The sequence below is a fragment of the Rutilus rutilus genome (genome assembly GCF_951802725.1).
Source record: "Rutilus rutilus genome assembly, chromosome: 9".
Classification (NCBI taxonomy): domain Eukaryota; kingdom Metazoa; phylum Chordata; class Actinopteri; order Cypriniformes; family Leuciscidae; genus Rutilus; species Rutilus rutilus.
Genome location: NC_140223.1, coordinates 7,926,186 through 7,947,056, shown reverse-complemented (window position 1 = coordinate 7,947,056; position 20,871 = coordinate 7,926,186). Strand labels below are relative to the sequence as shown.

Sequence of the window (20,871 nt, the reverse complement as noted above, 5' to 3'; positions counted from 1 at the left end):
AGTTCTCGAATCACCAGTACAGAACCGAGAACTGTTTCTTTCGGACACGTTCGATAACCGATGAGCTGCAGATATTACGCATGCGTGATAGCACCATCTCTGAACCAAACTTTCTTTCGGCCAACTGATGCTGTGCTCAGTGTGCTGGTACATGTCCAAATCAGCAAGGTTATAGACTTCTAATTAGTTTAGTTGAAGTAGTTTATTATCAGCGGCGATGTTTAAACATTTGTCACTGCGAAGAGGAACGCGTAAAATGCCGCGCGAGGACTTCATGAATCGAGCGAGTTGGTGAATCATTTTCACTCAAAGGAACGAATTCGCTGCAATGAACTTTTCATCGTAACCCGCCTACATTTCTCTCCTCTCCTCTCTTCTCCTGCTCGCTGTTCTAGTTCTCCAGCTTTCAACAAGTTATGTGCGGCGCTTAGTCAAATGTGATATGAGAATAAAATAATCAGATGGATCTGCCGGTTAACGGTTATTACAGCTTTCTTCTTGATTGGCTTTATTATTGGTGAGTTTATTTACCTTTATAAGTATTTTTGATTATGTGCAATGCCTCTCGCGAGACAGGTTGTTTTAGACTGTCCTTTGTGCATAATTTTGCCATAAAAACATGTTGACACAAAGTCGCCAAATATAGGGTTCTTTAGAAATAACAACTCATATGTTTTTTAAATTTTTCGTTGCTTATGGTCAAAATCAAATTAAGTTGTTTGATACCCGTTGGTCTCACCTGTCCAGATCTCCTGTGCTGCATTCCTCAGGTCTTGAATGTCTGGATTTAGGACAGGTGTGACTACTGAGACCCATAGATCTTTATTTAAGTGCAGGTGTTTAAACACCTTTTACAGATAAACACAGTCTTGAAGAAATGTTCAAGGGTCCCACAACCATGAAATATCAGAGAATTTAAACATTTAATGTATGCATTAACATGCATAGGTTATCACACGCGTGAACTCGACAATCGACTACTGTGGACTTCGACCGAAACAGGAAGAAAATACAGGTATGTGCGCTGGCTGAATAAACATAATTTTTATTCATATCTTTCACATCTACTGCAGTCAGATTCACCCGTGTTCACTCTGAAGGATTCACTCACATGACCTGTGCACTTGTAATGACACATCAAGGATGTTAAGAGGCTAAAAGCAGGTTTAAAACTTGCCCCATTGAAGTCAACAGGGTGCAAATTTTAAAAAGAGGATAACACGGTGTAGGCAACACCGATTTTTGTCGTTGTTCTCTGTATTGACAGCACTCCAAATGTACAAAAAAATGAGCTCAATGTTAAAATTGACCGGAGTTCTCCTTTATCATTAGTTGCACTGTGAACTAACATGAACAAACAATGAACAGCTGTATTTTTATTAACTAACGTTAACAAAGATGAACTAATACGGTAACAAATGAATTGTTCATGGTTAGTTTATGTTAGTTAATACATTAATTAATGTTTAATAAATGAACCTTATTGTAAAGTGTTACTACAAAAGAATAATGATGTGCACGGATTTATATGCATTTTTTAATAAATACTGCAGAATTCCATAAAGAGACAAGAATTGTCAATTTTGATTTCACGGTGACTTTAAATGTCTTGTAGAATACACCTACTGGTCCAGCATGGAGGACGCAGTGGGGCTTCCCGGGATTCCAGTGCATCCCATTGGATATGATGATGCAGTTCTCCTGCTGCAGTGAGTCGGACACTGCTAAAAACAACTTGATGGCATACAAATAATTTTTTATTATTATTTAAAATACTCTTTTTCATTTAACAGTACAATAGTACTAAGCTGATCACATGCTTGTTTTATTGATAGAATAATATGATATTTAAATATGATTTAATATTTATAACACACGTTTACTTTATTCATTTACTTAATTTTTAATACAAGAGTACAATAGTATCATTCTAATAGTAATATATTTCTTTATCAATTTGTTTCATTTTACTTAATTTAAATAATATATATTTTTAAATAATTGTAATAATAATATTTAAGAATAATAATTATTATTATTATTTGATAGTGTGGTAGATTTTTCTTCTTACGCACCCGACTCCTACAGTAATTACCTGGGGCGTCTCCAATCGAAACCCAAGCGTCTACAGTCGACACTTAATAATACATTTATCTGGGGCGTCTCCAGTCGAAACCCAATAATCTTTATACTCTAGCTCTGCGTTTACAGTCGACACTTAATAATCTTTATACTCTAGCTCTGCGTCTACAGTCGACACTTAATAATCTTTATACTCTAGCTCTGCGTCTACAGTCGACACTTAATAATCTTTATACTCTAGCTCTGCGTCTACAGTCAACACTTAATAATCTTTATACTCTAGCTCTGCGTCTACAGTCGACACTTAATCTTTATACTCTAGCTCTGCGTCTACAGTCGACACTTAATCTTTATACTCTAGCTCTGCGTCTACAGTCGACACTTAATCTTTATACTCTAGCTCTGCGTCTACAGTCGACACTTAATAATCTTTATACTCTAGCTCTGCGTCTACAGTCGACACTTAATAAACTTTATACTCTAGCCCTGCGTCTACAGTCGACACTTAATAATCTTTATACTCTAGCTCTGCGTCTACAGTCGACACTTAATCTTTATACTCTAGCTCTGCGTCTACAGTCAACACTTAATAATCTTTATACTCTAGCTCTGCGTCTACAGTCGACACTTAATCTTTATACTCTAGCCCTGCGTCTACAGTCGACACTTAATAATCTTTATACTCTAGCTCTGCGTCTACAGTCGACACTTAATCTTTATACTCTAGCCCTGCGTCTACAGTCGACACTTAATAATCTTTATACTCTAGCTCTGCGTCTACAGTCGACACTTAATCTTTATACTCTAGCCCTGCGTCTACAGTCGACACTTAATAATCTTTATACTCTAGCTCTGCGTCTACAGTCGACACTTAATCTTTATACTCTAGCCCTGCGTCTACAGTCGACACTTAATAATCTTTATACTCTAGCTCTGCGTCTACAGTCGACACTTAATAATCTTTATACTCTAGCTCTGCGTCTACAGTCGACACTTAATAAACTTTATACTCTAGCCCTGCGTCTACAGTCGACACTTAATCTTTATACTCTAGCTCTGCGTCTACAGTCAACACTTAATAATCTTTATACTCTAGCTCTGCGTCTACAGTCGACACTTAATCTTTATACTCTAGCTCTGCGTCTACAGTCGACACTTAATAATCTTTATACTCTAGCACTGCGTCTACAGTCGACACTTAATAATCTTTATACTCTAGCTCTGCGTCTACAGTCAACAACTGGCTTTGAGTCGGATAACACTATCAAAGTGTCTAGTAAGCTTCCCTAACACACTTGCTGCGCAGCATTAACTAGACAGACTCCAGACAATGCCTTTGAATATGCTTTAATCACGGCCGGAGGATCTCAGAGAGAATCCCACCAGCAAAAATGAATACAACAGTTTTTATAGAATAGGAGCATGGCCTAAAATGACATGATACTTTACATAATTTCCCTACAATTTGATTGGTTCTTCATAGACAAACCCTTCTGTTACTGGGTAGAAGCAACTTACATCTCAAATCATTAAAGGTTAGAAGTTCAGTTGATGACTCAATATGTCATGAGATTATTCTAGACTGTTATATTTTTGATATTGTCTAGTCAGCATCTCAGAATTTTCCACTGGTTTCGACACAAACTCTTGTGTGTAACGAGTACATTTTGTTTGAGTGGTCGAATGTTAGAATTATGATTAGTTTGATATACAGTTTACTATTTTATTTATTAAAAATCCATCACAATAGTCATAATAAATGGGGGAAACAGTTTAAAGCTGATCACATTCTTGTTTCACTGATTTAATAATATAATATTTTAATATAATAATTAAAATATAAAATACTTATTTTTATTTTACCCTACAATAGTTTTATTGCCTTAGTAGTGTATTTCTTTTATTGATTTGTTTCATTTTTATAACCTAAATAACAATAAAACTAAATTAATCTTATTTTTGAATAATAATAATATTTAATCATATAATAATAATTAATATTATTTAATAGTCAAATTGAATAGGGAATCAGTTTTTCTTTCTTTTTTATCCTAAGTTGATCACATTTGTTTCATTGATTTAAATTTACAATATCATTTACAGTTTGTTTCTTTACCTCACCTGAAACGAGTAATTATATGATGTCACTTCCTGTAGGCATATGGGCGGGCCTCTTCCTCCGGATAACTGGAAGGGTTCACTTAACATCTCGTATCGACTTGGACCGGGATTCATGGACGGATTTCAGCAGAAGTACGAGACTCTCCTTCCTGTAAATCCACAATGAAACTCTAATATGAACCAGGTTTTATCCAGTGTTCAGATTTCTGTGCTGAAAATGTATTACAATAGTGCATATTTAATTACATAATGCCCATTTCCATATTTAAGCATAACATTTCAGAAATGTGCAATACAAGTCTTAATGTACTGTGATTAATGGACAGCGCTGATATATATTAGTTCAAATCATTTCACCTGTGGTGTCTTGCTTTAAGATTTAATTTATTATGAAAATAATGTAGGGAATGACTTGTTTGCATCGTAAAAAGTTTTTTAATTAAAGAAGTAAACTGTGATTATGTTCAGTCAGTCAGACAGTTACTATTCTGAACCAAAGTCAAAACCTCAACCATTAAATCCCCGACTTTTAACCGCACAACCTCTGATCCTGCTGTTCTGAAGTGAGACTTAAACTTTACACAATCTTAATCAGCTTACACACACATATTCACACACCCCTGGTAATCGTTAACTGATTTGAATGCATGATGTCAGCAGTACAGAGAGGTTTGTGCGCTCGGCGATCTCATGAAGGGGCAGAGGCCACACGTTTGCTTCTCACAACACACACACACAGAAAGATTCACACACACTTCTGTGGCTCTGTTGTTTTTCAGTAGTGAATTCTGGAGGTCCGCCAGTTTACACAATGGCCTTGTGTTTGGCGAGCCCATTTCACACACTCACACACACACACACACACACACACACACACACACACACACACACACACACACACACACACACACACACACACACACACACACACACACACACAGAGAGAGAGAGAGAGAGTCAGCAGGCTATAAATAGCATAATGAAGCATGCATTTCTATTTATGCATTTTGTGGATGCTTTTATCCAAAGTGACTTACACTGCGTTTAAGGGCCTTAAAGTTTTAGATCACCGAAAAAATTTAAATTGACATTAATTACTCACCCTCATGTCATTTCAAACCCACAAGTCTTTCGTTCATCTTCAGACCACAAATGAAGATCTTTTTGATGAAGTCTGAGAGCTTTCTGTCCCTCCATTGACAGCTACCATTCTGACGCTTCAAAAAAGTTCATAAAGAGATCGTAAAACTAATCCACAGGAATTGACGGTTTACTCCAAATTGTCTGAAGCAACTTAGTAACTTTATATGATGAACAGATTGAATTTAGTATTTTATTCATATAAACATTCATCAACTCACACATCAGTTGTGGTAAACAGAAGCTCAAGCATGTTCGCTTGACGGCGAGAACCAATGAGATTCAATCTCATGTTACGCATCACGTTTGAGCTTCTGCAAGAACCATATAAAACATTTCATGAAATTACTTAAATACAGAAAACAATTCCAGTTTTCTTTCACATTTTCTAGCGCTAGAATGGTTTAAAATCGTTTGCTAGTCAACATTCCTATCCCGCACGTAAATGCTGCTCACAATCATTGAACGTGTCACGGATTGATCGTTTTTAACGAGTCTTGACTGCTGTAGAGTCTGACATTAAAGTCAGCTGAGATCTTACAGTGTGACATGGCTGACAGTGAGGATCAAGTCTGATCCGAGAATCGCGTGTGTTTTGAACCGTGGTTCCTGGTCTTTACAATCCCTATACTTGACATTGCACATCCTGCAGTGTGACTATCTGTGATATCGATGCTAAAACGATATATCATGCAGCTCTAGACGTTATCGTTAGTTGACGTCCTTGGTGTGAACAGGCCTTTACCTGGGAAAGAGTACAGGAACACATTCAGTCTCATGTAAACTACTGAAGCTTTCTTAACTGCTTATTTACCATTTTTATTGAATAAAGCATTGTTTTTTTGTCTTTGTGATATTTTAGTAAAGTACGTATGAACATCCACACCAACAATCAGGTGACCCGTATCTACAACGTGATTGGCTGGATCCGAGGAGCCGTGGAGCCAGGTGACATTACATTTCTAGTTTATTTTGGGGGTCATTTTTCAGAGTTGAGCTACTCTGTTTGAGAGTTTGCGTAGCTTTATTTTATACTCTCTCGTTGAGTTTGGTTGTGTGTGTTCAGACAGGTACGTGATTCTGGGCGGCCATCGTGACGCTTGGGTTTTCGGAGGGATTGATCCCGTGTCAGGAGCTGCTGTGGTGCACGAGAACGTCAGAGCGGCTGGAAAACTCATGAAAAGAGGTGTGTGTCATCTCACCGTCTAGTTTAATGCCCGTTTAAACAGGACACTTATTGTGTTCTCAGTTTCTTTGGTGATGACCATGTGTTTGTGTGTCTGTGTGTGTCAGGTTGGAGGCCGAGGAGAACGCTGATCTTTGCCAGTTGGGATGCAGAAGAGTTTGGTCTGCTGGGATCCACAGAATGGGCAGAGGTACGAGCAAATGAATGAAAGAAGGAACAAATGAGTGACTAAATACATGAATCAGTGTATTTTGATTGATTGAATGCATGGAAAAATGTAACTAATGATGAAATAAATGAATGAATGATTGATTTGATTGATTGATTTAATGAGAAAATGCCTGAATGAATCATTGAATATATGAAAAAATTGCAAAAATGAATGAACAAAAAAAATGCATTAATTAACTAAAAATGCATGAATAACAATTGAATGAATGAACTACAGAATCAATGAACACATGAATGAATGCTTGATTAAATGAACAAATGACAGATAAGGTGAATGAACCACTGAATGAATGTACAAATGAATAAATGAATGAAGAGTTGAATAAAAAAAATAAAAATAAAAAATACAATGAATCATTGAATGAATGAATGAAACGACTGCATGTATCTCAGTTTGCTGAAAGCTGCATGTTCTTCTGTGTTTGCAGGATAAAGCCAGAGTCCTGCAGGAGAGAGCCGTGGCCTACATCAACGCAGACTCTGCTATCGAGGGTTAGTGACACACACACACACACACACACACACACACATTGCATTTACTGCTTTTACAGTCTGTCGATCAGAAATACACTCATAATGGAGTGGGTGTGTGTGTGTGTGTGTGTGTGTTTGTGTGTGTGTGTGTGTGTGTGTGTGTGTGTGTGTGTGTGTACGCAGGTATGTACACACTGAGGGTCGACTGCACCCCCTCCCTACACACTCTTGTTTATGACATCACAAAGAAGGTGAGATTCAGTTTAGAAAAGTTCAATAATATCTATCTTTCTGTCTGTCTGTTTTACTGTTTATCTATCAATTGTTCTATCGTTCTGTTTCACTATCAACATAGTAAAACAACTACATAAGTGCAAGTGATGTTAATAAATGTGATAAAGTGTAAATTAGTGATGTTTCTGAAGGTTTTGAGTCCAGAGGAAGGAGAGGAGGGCATGAGTCTGTACGAGAGCTGGCACAAACGAGACAACTCCACAGACAGAGATGCACCATGGTACTGATGTGCAGCTTCAGGAACATGATGATCATAATCATCTATAAGACCATCTGATTGATTATAGATTCATGACATGCATCTCAAATGTGTGTGTTCTCCCTGCAGGATCAGTAAATTGGGCTCTGGTAGTGATTTTGAAGCGTATTTCATCAGATTAGGGATTGCGTCTGGAAGGGCGAGATACACCAAAAACCGAGTGAGTGTGTTTGTGTGCAACACTGTATTTATTTAAGTCCTGTCAGTGTTTACATCTACGCAAAATAGATTTTAAATTTGCAGCATTGCCATTTAAATAGTTTTGTACCACCATTTCCCCCAGAAAAGCGAGCGCTACAGCAGTTACCCAGTTTACTACAGCGTGTACGAGACCTATGAGATCGTGGAGCGCTTCTACGACCCGAGTTTCCGCCGGCTGGAGGCGGTGGCCCGTGTTCGAGGTGGACTGATCTTCAGTTTGGCTGATTCTCTGATCTTACCTCTGGACTGTACAGAATACGCCTCGTCTCTCAGCAAATACGCTAACAGCATTCACCAGCTAGCACTGAAGCATCCCGCCGCCATGCAGCAGTTCGGCATCTCATTCGGTACGCAAACTATCCATCATTTAATATGCAAGATTAGTATGTTCAAATCATGCACTCTAGCCGCGTTTCCACCGAAATTACCCGGAACAATTTGTCCCAGGAACGTTTTTTCCCCGGACCTGTTGTTGTCTGCGTTTCCACCACGGTCTAAAGTACCGTGAAGATTAGGCAAATTAGCTTAATAAAGCCTGAACCTCGTCGTCGGCCCATCTGTCATATTTTTTAAACTACATTGTGGATGTGAATACCAAACATGTTGATGTGAGTTACTGCATGGAAAATGGTGGTTGAAATAAAATGGTGTATGGAGTCAACCAATCAAAATGTGGCATGAACTCAACCAAAACGCATGTTCAGTGCCCAAGTCCCACCCCCTAAAGTTCCTGAACTTTGTAAAAGTACTACCTCGCCAGCAGGGACTTTCTGAGGGGGAAATATTTAACCTGAACTTTAAATAGACCCTGGTTCCTGCAGTCGAAACACACCAATTACCACCCAAAGTCTCTAGTTCCTGCGGTGGAAACACGGCTTCTGAAAAATAAAGGCTCTTTATTGCCATTAAGTTCCATGAAGCACCTTTAACATCCATGTAATCTTTCCATTACACAAAAGATTCTTTATAGTGGAAAACATTTCTTTAGATGATTAAAATGTTATTCAAACTATCATGCCTTTTTCCCCATGTTCATCTTTCTTTAGTGTGTAATGTTGCTGTTGCTGTAATGAAAAAGTCCCTCCAGCAGGAGTTATTCTCTATATCAGTGTCACTGTTTCTGAACTCCCTGAAACGCCTCCATTGTAGTCTTGAGTTCCCTTTCGTTGTCACTCCGAGTTACGTCGGATGACGACGAATGGGGTTTCGCTTAGAAATCCTATCATCTTCGAGTATTAAAACACGAGCCAATGGCAAGGAAATGCCATGGGTCTGCGGAATTTGCATAGCGTAACTCCGCCCCACCCTGGGGGTATAAAGGAAGTCGCGAGCAACATGCAGATATGTTTTCGCTTCGGAGCCAAGTTCAGTACTTCACTCCACAAGCCTTTTGAGTGTCATCTCAAATCTCTTCGAGACGAGCGGCTCTTCAGTGTGTTGGTGTGACGGCGCTTCCAGCGAGATCGCATTTCCTGCTGCTGGTTTGTGCAGTAATCTGCCGACAGTGAGTGTGTTTCTCCCTGGGTGCTTCAGCACTCTGCTGAGCTTTTCCACTCTCTAAAAAGAGCTGCACGCGGCACGTCTTTTTCAAGACGGTTCGCCCGTGTATTTTCTGGATGTGTGTGCGTCAGTCATCTGCCTAACGGTCGCGAGCGCTGTTTTGCGTGTTGGGCTTTATCACGCTTGGCAGCGCTCGTTGATGAGTCATGTTTTCATTGCGGGGACATGACCATCGCGATGTTTATAGATCAAGACTCAATGATCTCCATGTGAGTAGAGTCCCCTCTGCCACACCCCAATTTATCTCTTCCTCGAGAAGGGATACTTTGGCTGGTGGCCAGGGTGATCTGAGGGTTTGGTGTGGCACAACAACCGACGATTCAATTCCTCGGGCCACACCCCCCTCCACATCGCAGACCATGCACTCACAGCATCACAAGGCGGGCTTGATTCCTCTGGAAATGAAGTTTCGACTGCGTTGCCTCCCACGGGAGTGCCATCGTTGCCGGGACCGATCCAGAGCTGTCAGCCATGCTTTCCCGGGCAGCTGAAAGCATCGGCTGGAGTGGCCCCGCCCTCCCCCCGAGCGCTGTAAGCTTCTCCCGGACGTGCATCAGGACGCCTGCGCTGCGCGAGACTCCACGTGACTTTCGCGGCCCGCGGGTGTCCTCCGCCTTCGCTGCTTTCGATCGCACGGCGATCATGGTCTGTATGTTCCCTGTCACTACAGTGGCACGGTCATGCAGTGCTGTGTGTCGCCTGCGCCTTCGATGCAGTGCTGTCCCGGGAGTTCTGTCGAACCGGCCGCAGTGGAACGCTAGTCCTTCCCTGGCCAACCCTGGCAGAACGCGGAAATTCTAACCACGCCCCTACGCTGGGACGCTATGCCTCCCATGCCCGGCCTGGTTGTTCCGCCACGCACACTACTGACCTCGCTCTCGGGCGACATCGGTACCTGCGTGATCCTGGGTCAGGTGATGTCCACTATGTGGTCCAGACATGGGCTTAGCCAGGTTGATGTGGCAGGGTCTGAGAATTCATTTTCTCAGCTCCCCCATGTCCCAGGCTGAGCTCTTTGGCGGTGTGGCTTCGACCACCTGAAGCAGACTCGGGTCCGGCACCGATGGTCATCCATCCGTGCGGCCTCCTCAGTCTGCTTCCCGCCAAGCCCCCCTCCATGCGGCTGCTCCCCTCTGGCCTGCAAACGGACCTGAGCAGGAGGAAGCCGCAGGAGGGCGGCGCTGCCCGTCTCCGCCCCTTAGACTGCCACACCAGCCTAAGCAGCACCTTGAGGCGGGCAGCCTGGTCGGCGGGGTGGTTGAGGACTGCGCCCAACAGTCTTCGATCAATCCACAAGCAGACTGAGGCTTCTGCACTGACGGTCATCCGTCGGTGTGGTCTGCTTAGTCTGCTTCCCACCGACGCCGCCTCCTTGCGGGGCCTTCACTGGCCTGAGCACAAGGGGGTCGCTGGAGGCTGGCACCGCCTGTCTCTGCCCCTTAGCCGGCTAACACCTGGCTGAGCAGCACAAACCTGAGACAGGCAGCTTGGAGTTAGGGCTCAGTTCTTCAGGAGCTGGTAGCAGGACCACTCCTTCCCCCGCTTGAGGGCTGGGTGAAGATCTCTACAAAAGAACTAATGCTCTTTCTCTGAGCCCCAAGAGGCTGTGGATGACAGCACGCGCCGCCCACGGGCCACGCTCCTCTCATCCACCTCTGTCGCCAGACCCCTGCCAGAGCACGCCCCCGTGGGACGCTGGTCCTCCCCTGGCCTCCTCTGGCAGGACGCGGTTTATGGCCGTGCCCCCGCACCGGGCCGCTATGCCACCCACGCCTGGGCCGGTCATTCCGCCTCGCTGCACCCCCGACAGTACGTCTGTGGTTCGAATAACCCCGCTGGCGCAGTTTCTGGAGGCCTGGCTAGAGCTTTCCGGACTGTCCCGCCGGGTCGGAGAACCATCAGGCTCGGCTACGTGATTCAGTTCGCGTGGTCTCCTCCCCGCCTCAGGGGAATCCGCTCACTATGGCCGGTGGCAATCCCCTGTCATGAGAGCGGAGGTCGCTACCCTACTGGCGAAGGGTGCGATCGAGACTGTCCCTCCAGCCGAAATGAAGTCTGGGTTTACAGCCCCTACTTTATTGTACCGAAGAATCCGGTGGGTTACGACCAATCCTGGACCTGCGCGTCTTGAACCGCTCCCTTCAAAAAAGAGGACGCCGTTCAAGATGCTCACGGCCAAACGCATTTTCGAATGCGTGCGGCCGCAGGATTGGTTTGCAGCGATCGACCTGAAGGACGCCTACTCCCATGTCTCCATTTTTCCTCGACACAGACCGTTTCTACGGTTTGCTTTCGAGGGACAGGCATACAGTACGCGGTTCTCCCTTTCGGGTTAGCCCTGTCTCCTCGCGTCTTCACGAAGGTTGTCGAGGCAGCCCTTGTTCCCCTACGCGAACACGGGGTTCGCATCCTGAACTATCTCGACGACTGGCTGATCCTAGCTCACTCTCGAGACCAGGTTTGCGAACACAGGGACCTTGTGCTCCGGCACCTAGCTCGTCTGGGCCTTCGGGTCAACTGGGAGAAGAGCAAACTCTGCCCCGTGCAGAGGATCTCTTTTCTCGGTATGGAGATCGACTCGGTCGCCATGTGCGCGCAGCTTACAAGCGAGCGCGCGTAGTCACTGCTGACTTGTCTTCGCCAATTCAAGGGCAAGAATGCGGTTCCACTGAAACTATTTCAGAGGCTCCTGGGGCATATGGCATCCGCAGCCGCAGTAACGCCGCTCGGATTGCTTCATATGAGACCGCTTCAGCTTTGGCTTCACGATCGAGTCCCGAGGTGGGCATGGCAACACGGCACGCTCCGAGTCCCAGTGACTCCGACCTGCCGTCAGACCTTCACCCCGTGGTCGAACCTCAATTTTCTACGGGCTAGAGTGCCCTTAGAACGAGCTTCCAGGCATGTTGTTGTCTCCACAGATGCCTCCACCACGGGCTGGGGTGCCATGTGCAATGGACATGCTGCTGCAGGTTCCTGGTCAGGTCCTCAGCGCCTTTTGCATGTCAATTGCCTCGAGTTGCTGGCCGTACGCCTTGCCCTGCACCGCTTCCGAGCGTTGCTCAAGGGTCAACACGTACTAGTCCGATCAGACAATACCGCCACAGTAGCGTACATCAACCATCAAGGTGGTCTACGCTCCCGCCGTATGTCGCAACTCGCCCGCCACCTCCTTATATGGAGTCAGAAGCATCTGAGGTCGCTTCGAGCCATTTATATCCCGGGACACCTGAACCAGGCGGCCGACGAGCTGTCTCGAGTTCGGCCTCTCGCTGGAGAATGGCGACTCCATCCCCAGTCGGTCCAGCTGATTTGGGATCAGTTCGGAGACGCACAGGTAGATCTGTTTGCCTCCCACGACTCGTCCCACTGCGACCTGTTTTATTCCCTGTCCGAGGGCACGCTCGGCACGGATGCACTGGCGCACAGCTGGCCGCGGGGCCTACGCAAGTATGCGTTTCCCCCAGTGAGCCTCCTTGCGCAGACTTTGCGCAAGATCAGGGAGGACGAGGAGCAGGTAATATTGGTTGCCCCGTATTGGCACAACCGCACCTGGTTCCCAGAACTAGTTCTCCTCGCGACAGCACCTCCCTGGCCAATTCCTCTGAGGAAGGACCTGCTTTCTCAGGGACGGGGCACCCTTTGGCACCCTCGTCCCGATCTTTGGAACCTCCACGTGTGGCTCCTGGACGGGAGGAGGTAGGTTTGAGTACCCTACCACCAGCGGTGGTGGCTACCATCACTTCCGCTAGAGCATCGTCCACGAGACATGCCTATGCGTTGAAGTGGAACCTCTTCGTCAACTGGTGTTCTTCTAAACAGCAAGAACCCACGAAATGCCCGATCAGTGTTGTGCTTTCCTTCCTGCAAGAAGGGTTGGAGCGAAGGCTGTCTCCCTCCACCCTGAAAGTGTATGTTGCCGCTATTGCCGCACATCACGATGCAGTTGAAGGTAAGTCTCTGGGGAAGCACGACCTGATCATCAGGTTCCTGAGAGGAGCGAGGAGACTAAATCCTCCTCGCTCTCCTCTCGTTCCCTCTTGGGACCTCTCAGTGGTTCTAACTGCCCTGCAGAGTGCTCCCTTTGAGCCTCTGCAATCAGTGGAGCTTAAGTTCCTGTCTATGAAGACAGCGCTCCTGGTTGCATTGGCCTCCATCAAGAGGGTAGGGGACCTGCAGGCATTCTCGGTTGACGAAGCGTGCCTGGAATTCGGGCCGGCTATCTCTCACGTGATCCTGAGACCCCGGCCTGGATATGTGCCCAAGGTTCCCACCACACCCTTTCGAGACCAGGTGGTGAACCTGCAAGCGCTGCCCTTGGAGGAGGCAGACCCAGCCTTGGCACTGCTCTGTCCAGTACGCGCCCTCCGTGCTTACGTAGACAGAACGCAGTGTTTCAGGACCTCAGACCAGCTCTTTGTCTGTCATGGTGGGAAGCTGAAGGGAAAGGCTCTCTCGAAGCAAAGGTTGTCTCACTGGATAGTGGACGCCATTGCTTTGGCTTACCAGCAGCAAGGTCGACCGTGCCCCCTTGGTGTGACGGCCCACTCCACCCGGAGTGTGGCATCCTCTTGGGTTCTAGCGCATGGCGCCTCGCTAACAGACATCTGCAGAGCTGCAGGCTGGGCGACACCTAATACTTTCGCGAGATTCTACAATCTCCGAGTTGAGCCAGTTTCTTCTCATGTACTCGCTTCAACTAGCCGGTGCTAGATTCTGCTCAGGTGTCTTCGCTTGCTCGCCATTCCTCTCCACGGACGGGATACGTGCGATATTTCCTCAGGTGAGCCTCATAAGCCCTGAGTCTCCTCCAGCACTGTTGACGTCAACGCCAGAGTTATGCCACCGGCAGCTTTCGCGCTTGGCTAGGTGCCTCCATGTGCATGGTTCCCCCTCCGGGCGACCCCCACATGTGTATTCCACTGTAAGCCTCTTGAGCATGTGTCTTTCCCTTGGCAAGCCACCTTGCCACCCCTGGGGTTGAAATATTCCACCTGCGGCTGGACACCCCAGTGACTCCGTATGCAGCCCTTCGGGGTCATATGTGTTTTCCAAGTCCCCCCCTTCGGGTTGGGCATGATTGCATATTTCCACTGAGATATGCTTCCCAGTGTACCTTGGTATTCCTGTGTTAAGTAGGAGTCCTTCGTCCGTGCCAGTCTCACGACAGGGAGCTCAGACTTACGCAGGGCACTGGAAGACAGTCGAGAGGTGGCGTGATTATACGGGAACCCCATTCGTCGTCATCCGACGTAACTCGGAGTGACAACGAAAGGGAACGTCTCGGTTACGTATGTAACCCTCGTTCCCTGAGTAGGGAACGGAGACGTTACGTCTCCCTGCCACTTCCGCTGTACCGCTGGAACGCCTGAGTTCAGTCTCGGCTCCTCAGCGAAGACATATCTGCATGTTGCTCGCGACTTCCTTTATACCCCCAGGGTGGGGCGGAGTTACGCTATGCAAATTCCGCAGACCCATGGCATTTCCTTGCCATTGGCTCGTGTTTTAATACTCGAAGATGATAGGATTTCTAAGCGAAACCCCATTCGTCGTCATCCGACGTAACGTCTCCGTTCCCTACTCAGGGAACGAGGGTTACATACGTAACCGAGACGTTTCTTCTGGGAATGAGCATATCACAATATTCTTCATTTAAATAATTAGTACGCAGAATAAAGGGGCGGGGCCTGATTGAGTTAGTTAGTAGTGTTGAAATTGGCGGTTATGGTAAGGGGCGGGACATTTCGAAAAGTGCTTGACCAATCTCAACACACTGATCCAGCTGACCAATCAGAGCACAGTGTGCTTTTCAGAAGGAGGGGCTTCATAGAGACAGGAACTAAACAGAGCGTTACTGACAGACTGGGAAGAGAGGAGCTGCAACAATGGAGAATATGGGGAAATAATGTGTTTTTGAACATTCAAGTATGAAACCCTGTTCTAGTAGAAGTTAAGTTAAAGCTTAACTCCAAGTCCTCCAGAGTCGCGGCCAAAGCCGATTCGAAAAACTGTTCGCCAGCAGCAGCAGCCATTCTTTGTTTTCAAGTAGCAGGGAATTCACACGGAACCGTCACAACTCTGTCGTCATTATGTTAAGCCCGCCCCGCCTACTCTATACACGATGTGATTGGCCTGACCTAATTTAGGTTTTTCCAGCTCGAAAGTCAACGGACAGTTGCTAGACTACCCTGGCTGCAAAATACATTTTGCTGCCGCTAGGGTGCGTCTAGATTTCTAGGCTACTGTTCTAGTAGAGCCAGAAACCAAACCATGACTTTGAAAAAGGACATAATAGGTCCACTTTAAGAAGTGATCACTGAAAATTTCTTTGAAGAACCAAAACTGGTTCTTCTGTGCCATTGCTGCAAAAACACCCTTTTATAACCTTTATTTTTTAAGAGTGTAGCACGTTAAAAAAAGTGTGCCATAGATATGAGTAAAAGAATTTGGATGCATCCCATCTCTCCACGTGCAGTTATTTCCATGTCAAATGCAAAGCTCTTGATTTATCTTTCTTCCTGACAGTCAACCTCTTTCTTTATCATGTGTTTCTAGACTCTCTCTTCTCAGCGGTCGAGAACTTCACGGTCGCAGCGCGAGACTTTCATCAGCGTCTTGATCAGCTCGACACTTCTAAGTATGAATGACAAAACAACAGCACAGTCTTCAGCACTAAAACGCTAGATTTGAGTTTACGCACAGGTTAGGTGTTGTGTCACAGTGCTGTTATAGAGTCTCATGGCCTGTTATATGATGACGTGTTCCTGTGTCACATCTCATGACACATTACAACTGTTACCTTATCTTTATCTGTCTCTCAGTGCCCTGGATGTGCGGATGGTTAATGATCAGCTGATGTATTTAGAGAGAGCTTTCATTGATCCGTTGGGTTTGCCTGGAAGACCATTTTACAGGTAAAGCACAATCTATCATTACACTGTGAAGTTCATAACTCAAGTTTAACACTTAGGATTAGTGGTTTAAGTCTAAAAACAGAAACAATCACACGTTTTCTAGTATTAGAGCTCTAAAGAATGGCTTTTTCTTGGTATAGTTCGCTCCTACCCACAATGCACTGTCAAATGCCAAATTTAGCATAACCTGTACTTCCATTAAGAAGGTAATAACCACTCAACAGTGTTTTGTGGATCAGTTTAAGTATTACCTGTGTCTGATTAGATGTTTTTTGGTACATGCACAAACAACATGTTTGTCTTTTTCTCTTTTGTTTCTTCCAGGCATGTAATTTTCGCACCCAGCAGTCACAATAAATACGCAGGCGAGTCTTTCCCAAGGATTTATGACGCTTTGTTCGACATCGAGAACACGGTGAACCCGCAGAAGGCCTGGGACGAGGTCGAACGCCAAATCAGCATCTCTGCCTTCACCGTCAACGCAGCCGCCGGGACGCTAAAGCCGGTCGTCGGAGAGACAGACTTCCTTTAAATCTGCTTTTCAAAACATGCTATTGATGCACGACTACAACATGTCGGCAAAACAGTTAGTTAACATGTCAATGTTTGATCAAACGCAGCGACTATAAGGACATGACATGCAGATCTGTCTCTCGCGAGCGAGCGGATAGATCGTCAATATTAAGCAGATTTCTTTCCTCCAAAGAGATTTGCAGGGATGGCATTAATTTATTTAATTTAGTACACAATCTTATTCAGTTAGGGTTGACTGTAATGTTACTGTCAGCAACCCTGATCTAGAACCAATAGGCAATCACTACCGACATATTTTACAGGTTTTACAGTGTTATTTTTGATGAAGTGTACTGTACAATGTCATAGTTGAACATTTCTATTGACTTACATTGTCAATTGTAAAAGCAATGTTTTTTGTTGCTTGTAAATCTTACATAAATTGTGACATTTGAGAGATTTATTTGTAAAACTATTCTTGCATACACATGTAAAATTACAAAAATTGCAAATAGAACTTGTTTCTGAACTTGAATTCATTGTGAAATCAGACCCGATACGGTAAGGTTCAACGCGCCAAAATCAATCACGAGTCACAGCCAATCAGAAGAGCTTGGGGGCGGAGTCTCTGAAAGAGAAATGGACAAATAATTCATAAATATTACACTACTTTAACATTATTGAAAATACATACAGAATGAAAGAATCTTTGTCATAGAATAGACTTGTTTGATCACACAGAGTTGACCGTTTCAAAGTTCTTGTTTGTTTCATTTTCAGGATCTGAGGTGAATTATTACATTTATGCATTTGTCAGACGCTTTTATCCAAAGCGACTCGCGTTGCATTTCAAGGGACACATTTACATTCTTATCAGTTCTTCTGATTATCCATTCTGTTATCCATTGTCGCTGTCAGTGTGTCTATAAAGGTCACCCAAACTGATATTCACACACTCATTAGACGCTTTTAACATTAAGAAAAACACATCAACAATACCAGATATTTATTGTCATACTTTGTAAATGTTGTTGTTGTTGTTGTTGAAGCCACAACTTTGCCGAAATAGAAACCGTAGATAGATAGATAGATAGATAGATAGATAGATAGATCCCTTTTAGAGAATGGACATTAAAATACACTATTCAAACTTAAGCAAGATTTTAGAACAAAAGTTTTTTAGGATCATAACAAATTCAAACTTTTCAATACAAGTGTAAAAAGAACAAGTTTATCAAATTATCTGAACAAATAGTTTTAATAGTTAACAAAAAAATTAAAAAACTTTGTTACTTTAAATAAAATAAAACTAATAAAATTAACTATAAACATTACAAACATTTTTTTTACTTATTGTATTTCAGCCGTTTTAACTTGAAGTATTAAAATATCAAACTAAAACTGAAATAAAAAGTAAACTAATAAAAAAAAATCAACAACTAACAAACATCCAGCAAAATTAACTGAAATGTAAATTCAAAATATAAATAATAAAAGCTAGTTTAAAATATGAATAAATCAATAATGTTATCTCAATGACACTAAAGGTCCCGTATTATGCCCCTTTTCACAAGATGTAAAATAAGTCTCTGATGTCCCCAGAGTGTGTATGTGAAGTTTCAGCTCAAAATACCCAACAGATAATTTTTTACAGCATGTTTAAATTGTCAATTTTTGGGGCTCAGAAAAATGCGCTGTTTTAGTGTGTGCCCTTTAAATGCAAATAAGCTGCTGCTGGACGGCACAGGGGGCGGAGCTTCATGAGCTTGTGCTCAGTCTCTCAGGACAATTTCATCTCACGGAATGATGATAATATCAGAAACTCTCAGTAACGGTGTTCATTTCGAGTCGGACAATAATGCCTACAGAGTCAGAGTGCTGTATAGAGATGGAACAGGTATAGTTTAGTAGTTTAATTACGGTTATTATAACGTATTTGTCATCTGCTTGTATGTATCCATTATTTATTAATAGCCTACAAGTCTGCTGTTTCGGACCAGGTCCGAATGATGATCAAACATGTACTGATGAGTTTAATAAAGTTTATTGTACATCACACAAAAGATGAAGCGTCAGTTTTACTTCAGAAAATCACTGTAAGAGCTGAGTAAACACAGTAAGTTATAAGAAGTGCGCAAGTACATAAACGAATTTCGGTAGAGTTGAGGGAGCATTCCTGTGGGCGGAGGTTAGTCAAAATACTGTTCTAGTGACATCATTAAAGAAGGACGTAGAGGGGTGTAGTCCAAACGGGCCGTTCACTGTAGGCGACTTCTGTTAAATAAAATATCTCGCTTGGCATTGAACTTTGAGCTTTTTAATTTTACAGATATTATTTATACTCTAACAACAACATTACACACTAACTAAAGTTTGAAACATGGGATCACGAAGAACGGGACTTTTAAGGACAGATAATGGATGGTCACTGAAACTCACCCCCCACAGGCTCATCTTCAGCTCAAACTCTTTTTCTCCATCAAAGATCAGACGCATTTTCAGCTGCCGAAAAAATCATTCATCAGACAACAAAAGTACAGACCATTAATAAATAACATCACCACACTGGACAATGGCAAAAACACATATATTGCACAGTATATCACTTTAAACAGTCGAACTCCCTCACCGAGATGCTGTTCGCTTCCACAGAACAAAACTCAGGATTTGAGTTCTTTGCATAGATAGACATGGTCACATGACTTCCTGTGATTTATATTGACAGTCGTGATTTCCTAGTGTGTACGTTTGAAGTGTATTCTAAAGAATTTTCCCCAAAAGAACCATTGTCCTGTAACCCGACCTCCTGCTAGATCGATAAGGGGTTTACGACCAAAAGGAATTTTTAGACAGCTGCTAAGCTTACTCCATTTCTTTTGATGATTCTAACCATGTAGTTCTATATATTCTATACCACTTGAGAAATATGTATGTAATTTTCTCATTTAATGACTTTCCTGCTATACGATATACTCCTGCATGTTTCCCAGTTCACATTCGCTTAGTTTATGATTTTCTAGTTGAAGGAGTGAACTCTTAAGCATTCATATTCATGCATAGGAATGTAACTTTTCCACCTCCTTTACCTGCCGTTCTTGGTATCTCGTTAACCGCCTCGGTCTGACTGAGCTAAATATATACAGGAGATTACAGTAAAATGTATTATTCTGTGTGTACCATCCTTCTGGAGTAGAATTGACGAATTCTGACATCGTCATAAACTATGCAGATGAACCGTCCCGACAGGACAAAGAAACTTCTTCCCGCTCGAAAATCTCTGAAAGTATCAGCTTTATTGAGGTTTTAAAGCGTTAAGATTGTTTGCCCTGCTTAGGGTGATTTGATTTCTTGTTGTCTCTCAAAAGTTACTTTGTCTGTGATTTTACCATACTGTGATCATTCTGTGATCTCTCTCTATTCCTCCCACTCTCTCATTCTCTTTCATTGGTTACTGCCATTATTCTAATGTATATATTCCGTGTTTAACTGTAGCCACAGGGGGGGGGGGGGGGGGGGGGGGCACAATCTGAGACGTTGCAATTGTTTTCTGACGGGTGATATGGATCATGTTAGGAGGGGTCAGGGGGTTTCTCCCCCTGAAAATTTTTAAATTCTGGCTGCTAAACATACCATTTCAATGCAGTTTGGGAGGGACAGAAATACCTTAACGGAGCTAGCAGCAACCCTCCTCTATCTGAGGACTAAGTTAAAGTATCTATTTTGTAAGTTTATGTAAAAGACAGGTTGATGAAAGAACTGTAAGCTCAAATTCAAAAGCTTTTGAAGTCTACTTCATTAAAGCATGTTTACACACACACTTACTGTACACTTAGGCCTACTACACATGATTTTAAAAACAGTACCATTGCAGTTTTTATGTTATGATTTTAAATTGG

General features: G+C 43.6%; 1 protein-coding gene across 1 annotated transcript; it reads left to right on the top strand.

Annotated features, from left to right (window-relative positions):
- Positions 1 to 1,619: 1,619 nt before the first annotated feature.
- LOC311296741 (putative N-acetylated-alpha-linked acidic dipeptidase) lies at positions 1,620 to 17,484 on the top strand. Its single transcript, XM_084418625.1, has 13 exons — positions 1,620 to 1,709; positions 4,240 to 4,335; positions 6,206 to 6,291; positions 6,410 to 6,529; positions 6,637 to 6,719; positions 7,189 to 7,252; positions 7,418 to 7,485; positions 7,660 to 7,748; positions 7,857 to 7,947; positions 8,071 to 8,335; positions 16,104 to 16,185; positions 16,370 to 16,462; positions 16,787 to 17,484. Exons 1-13 carry the CDS (start codon positions 1,636 to 1,638, stop codon positions 16,992 to 16,994), a joined length of 1,419 nt encoding a protein of 472 aa, XP_084274751.1. The 5' UTR covers positions 1,620 to 1,635; the 3' UTR covers positions 16,995 to 17,484.
- Positions 17,485 to 20,871: the final 3,387 nt, after the last annotated feature.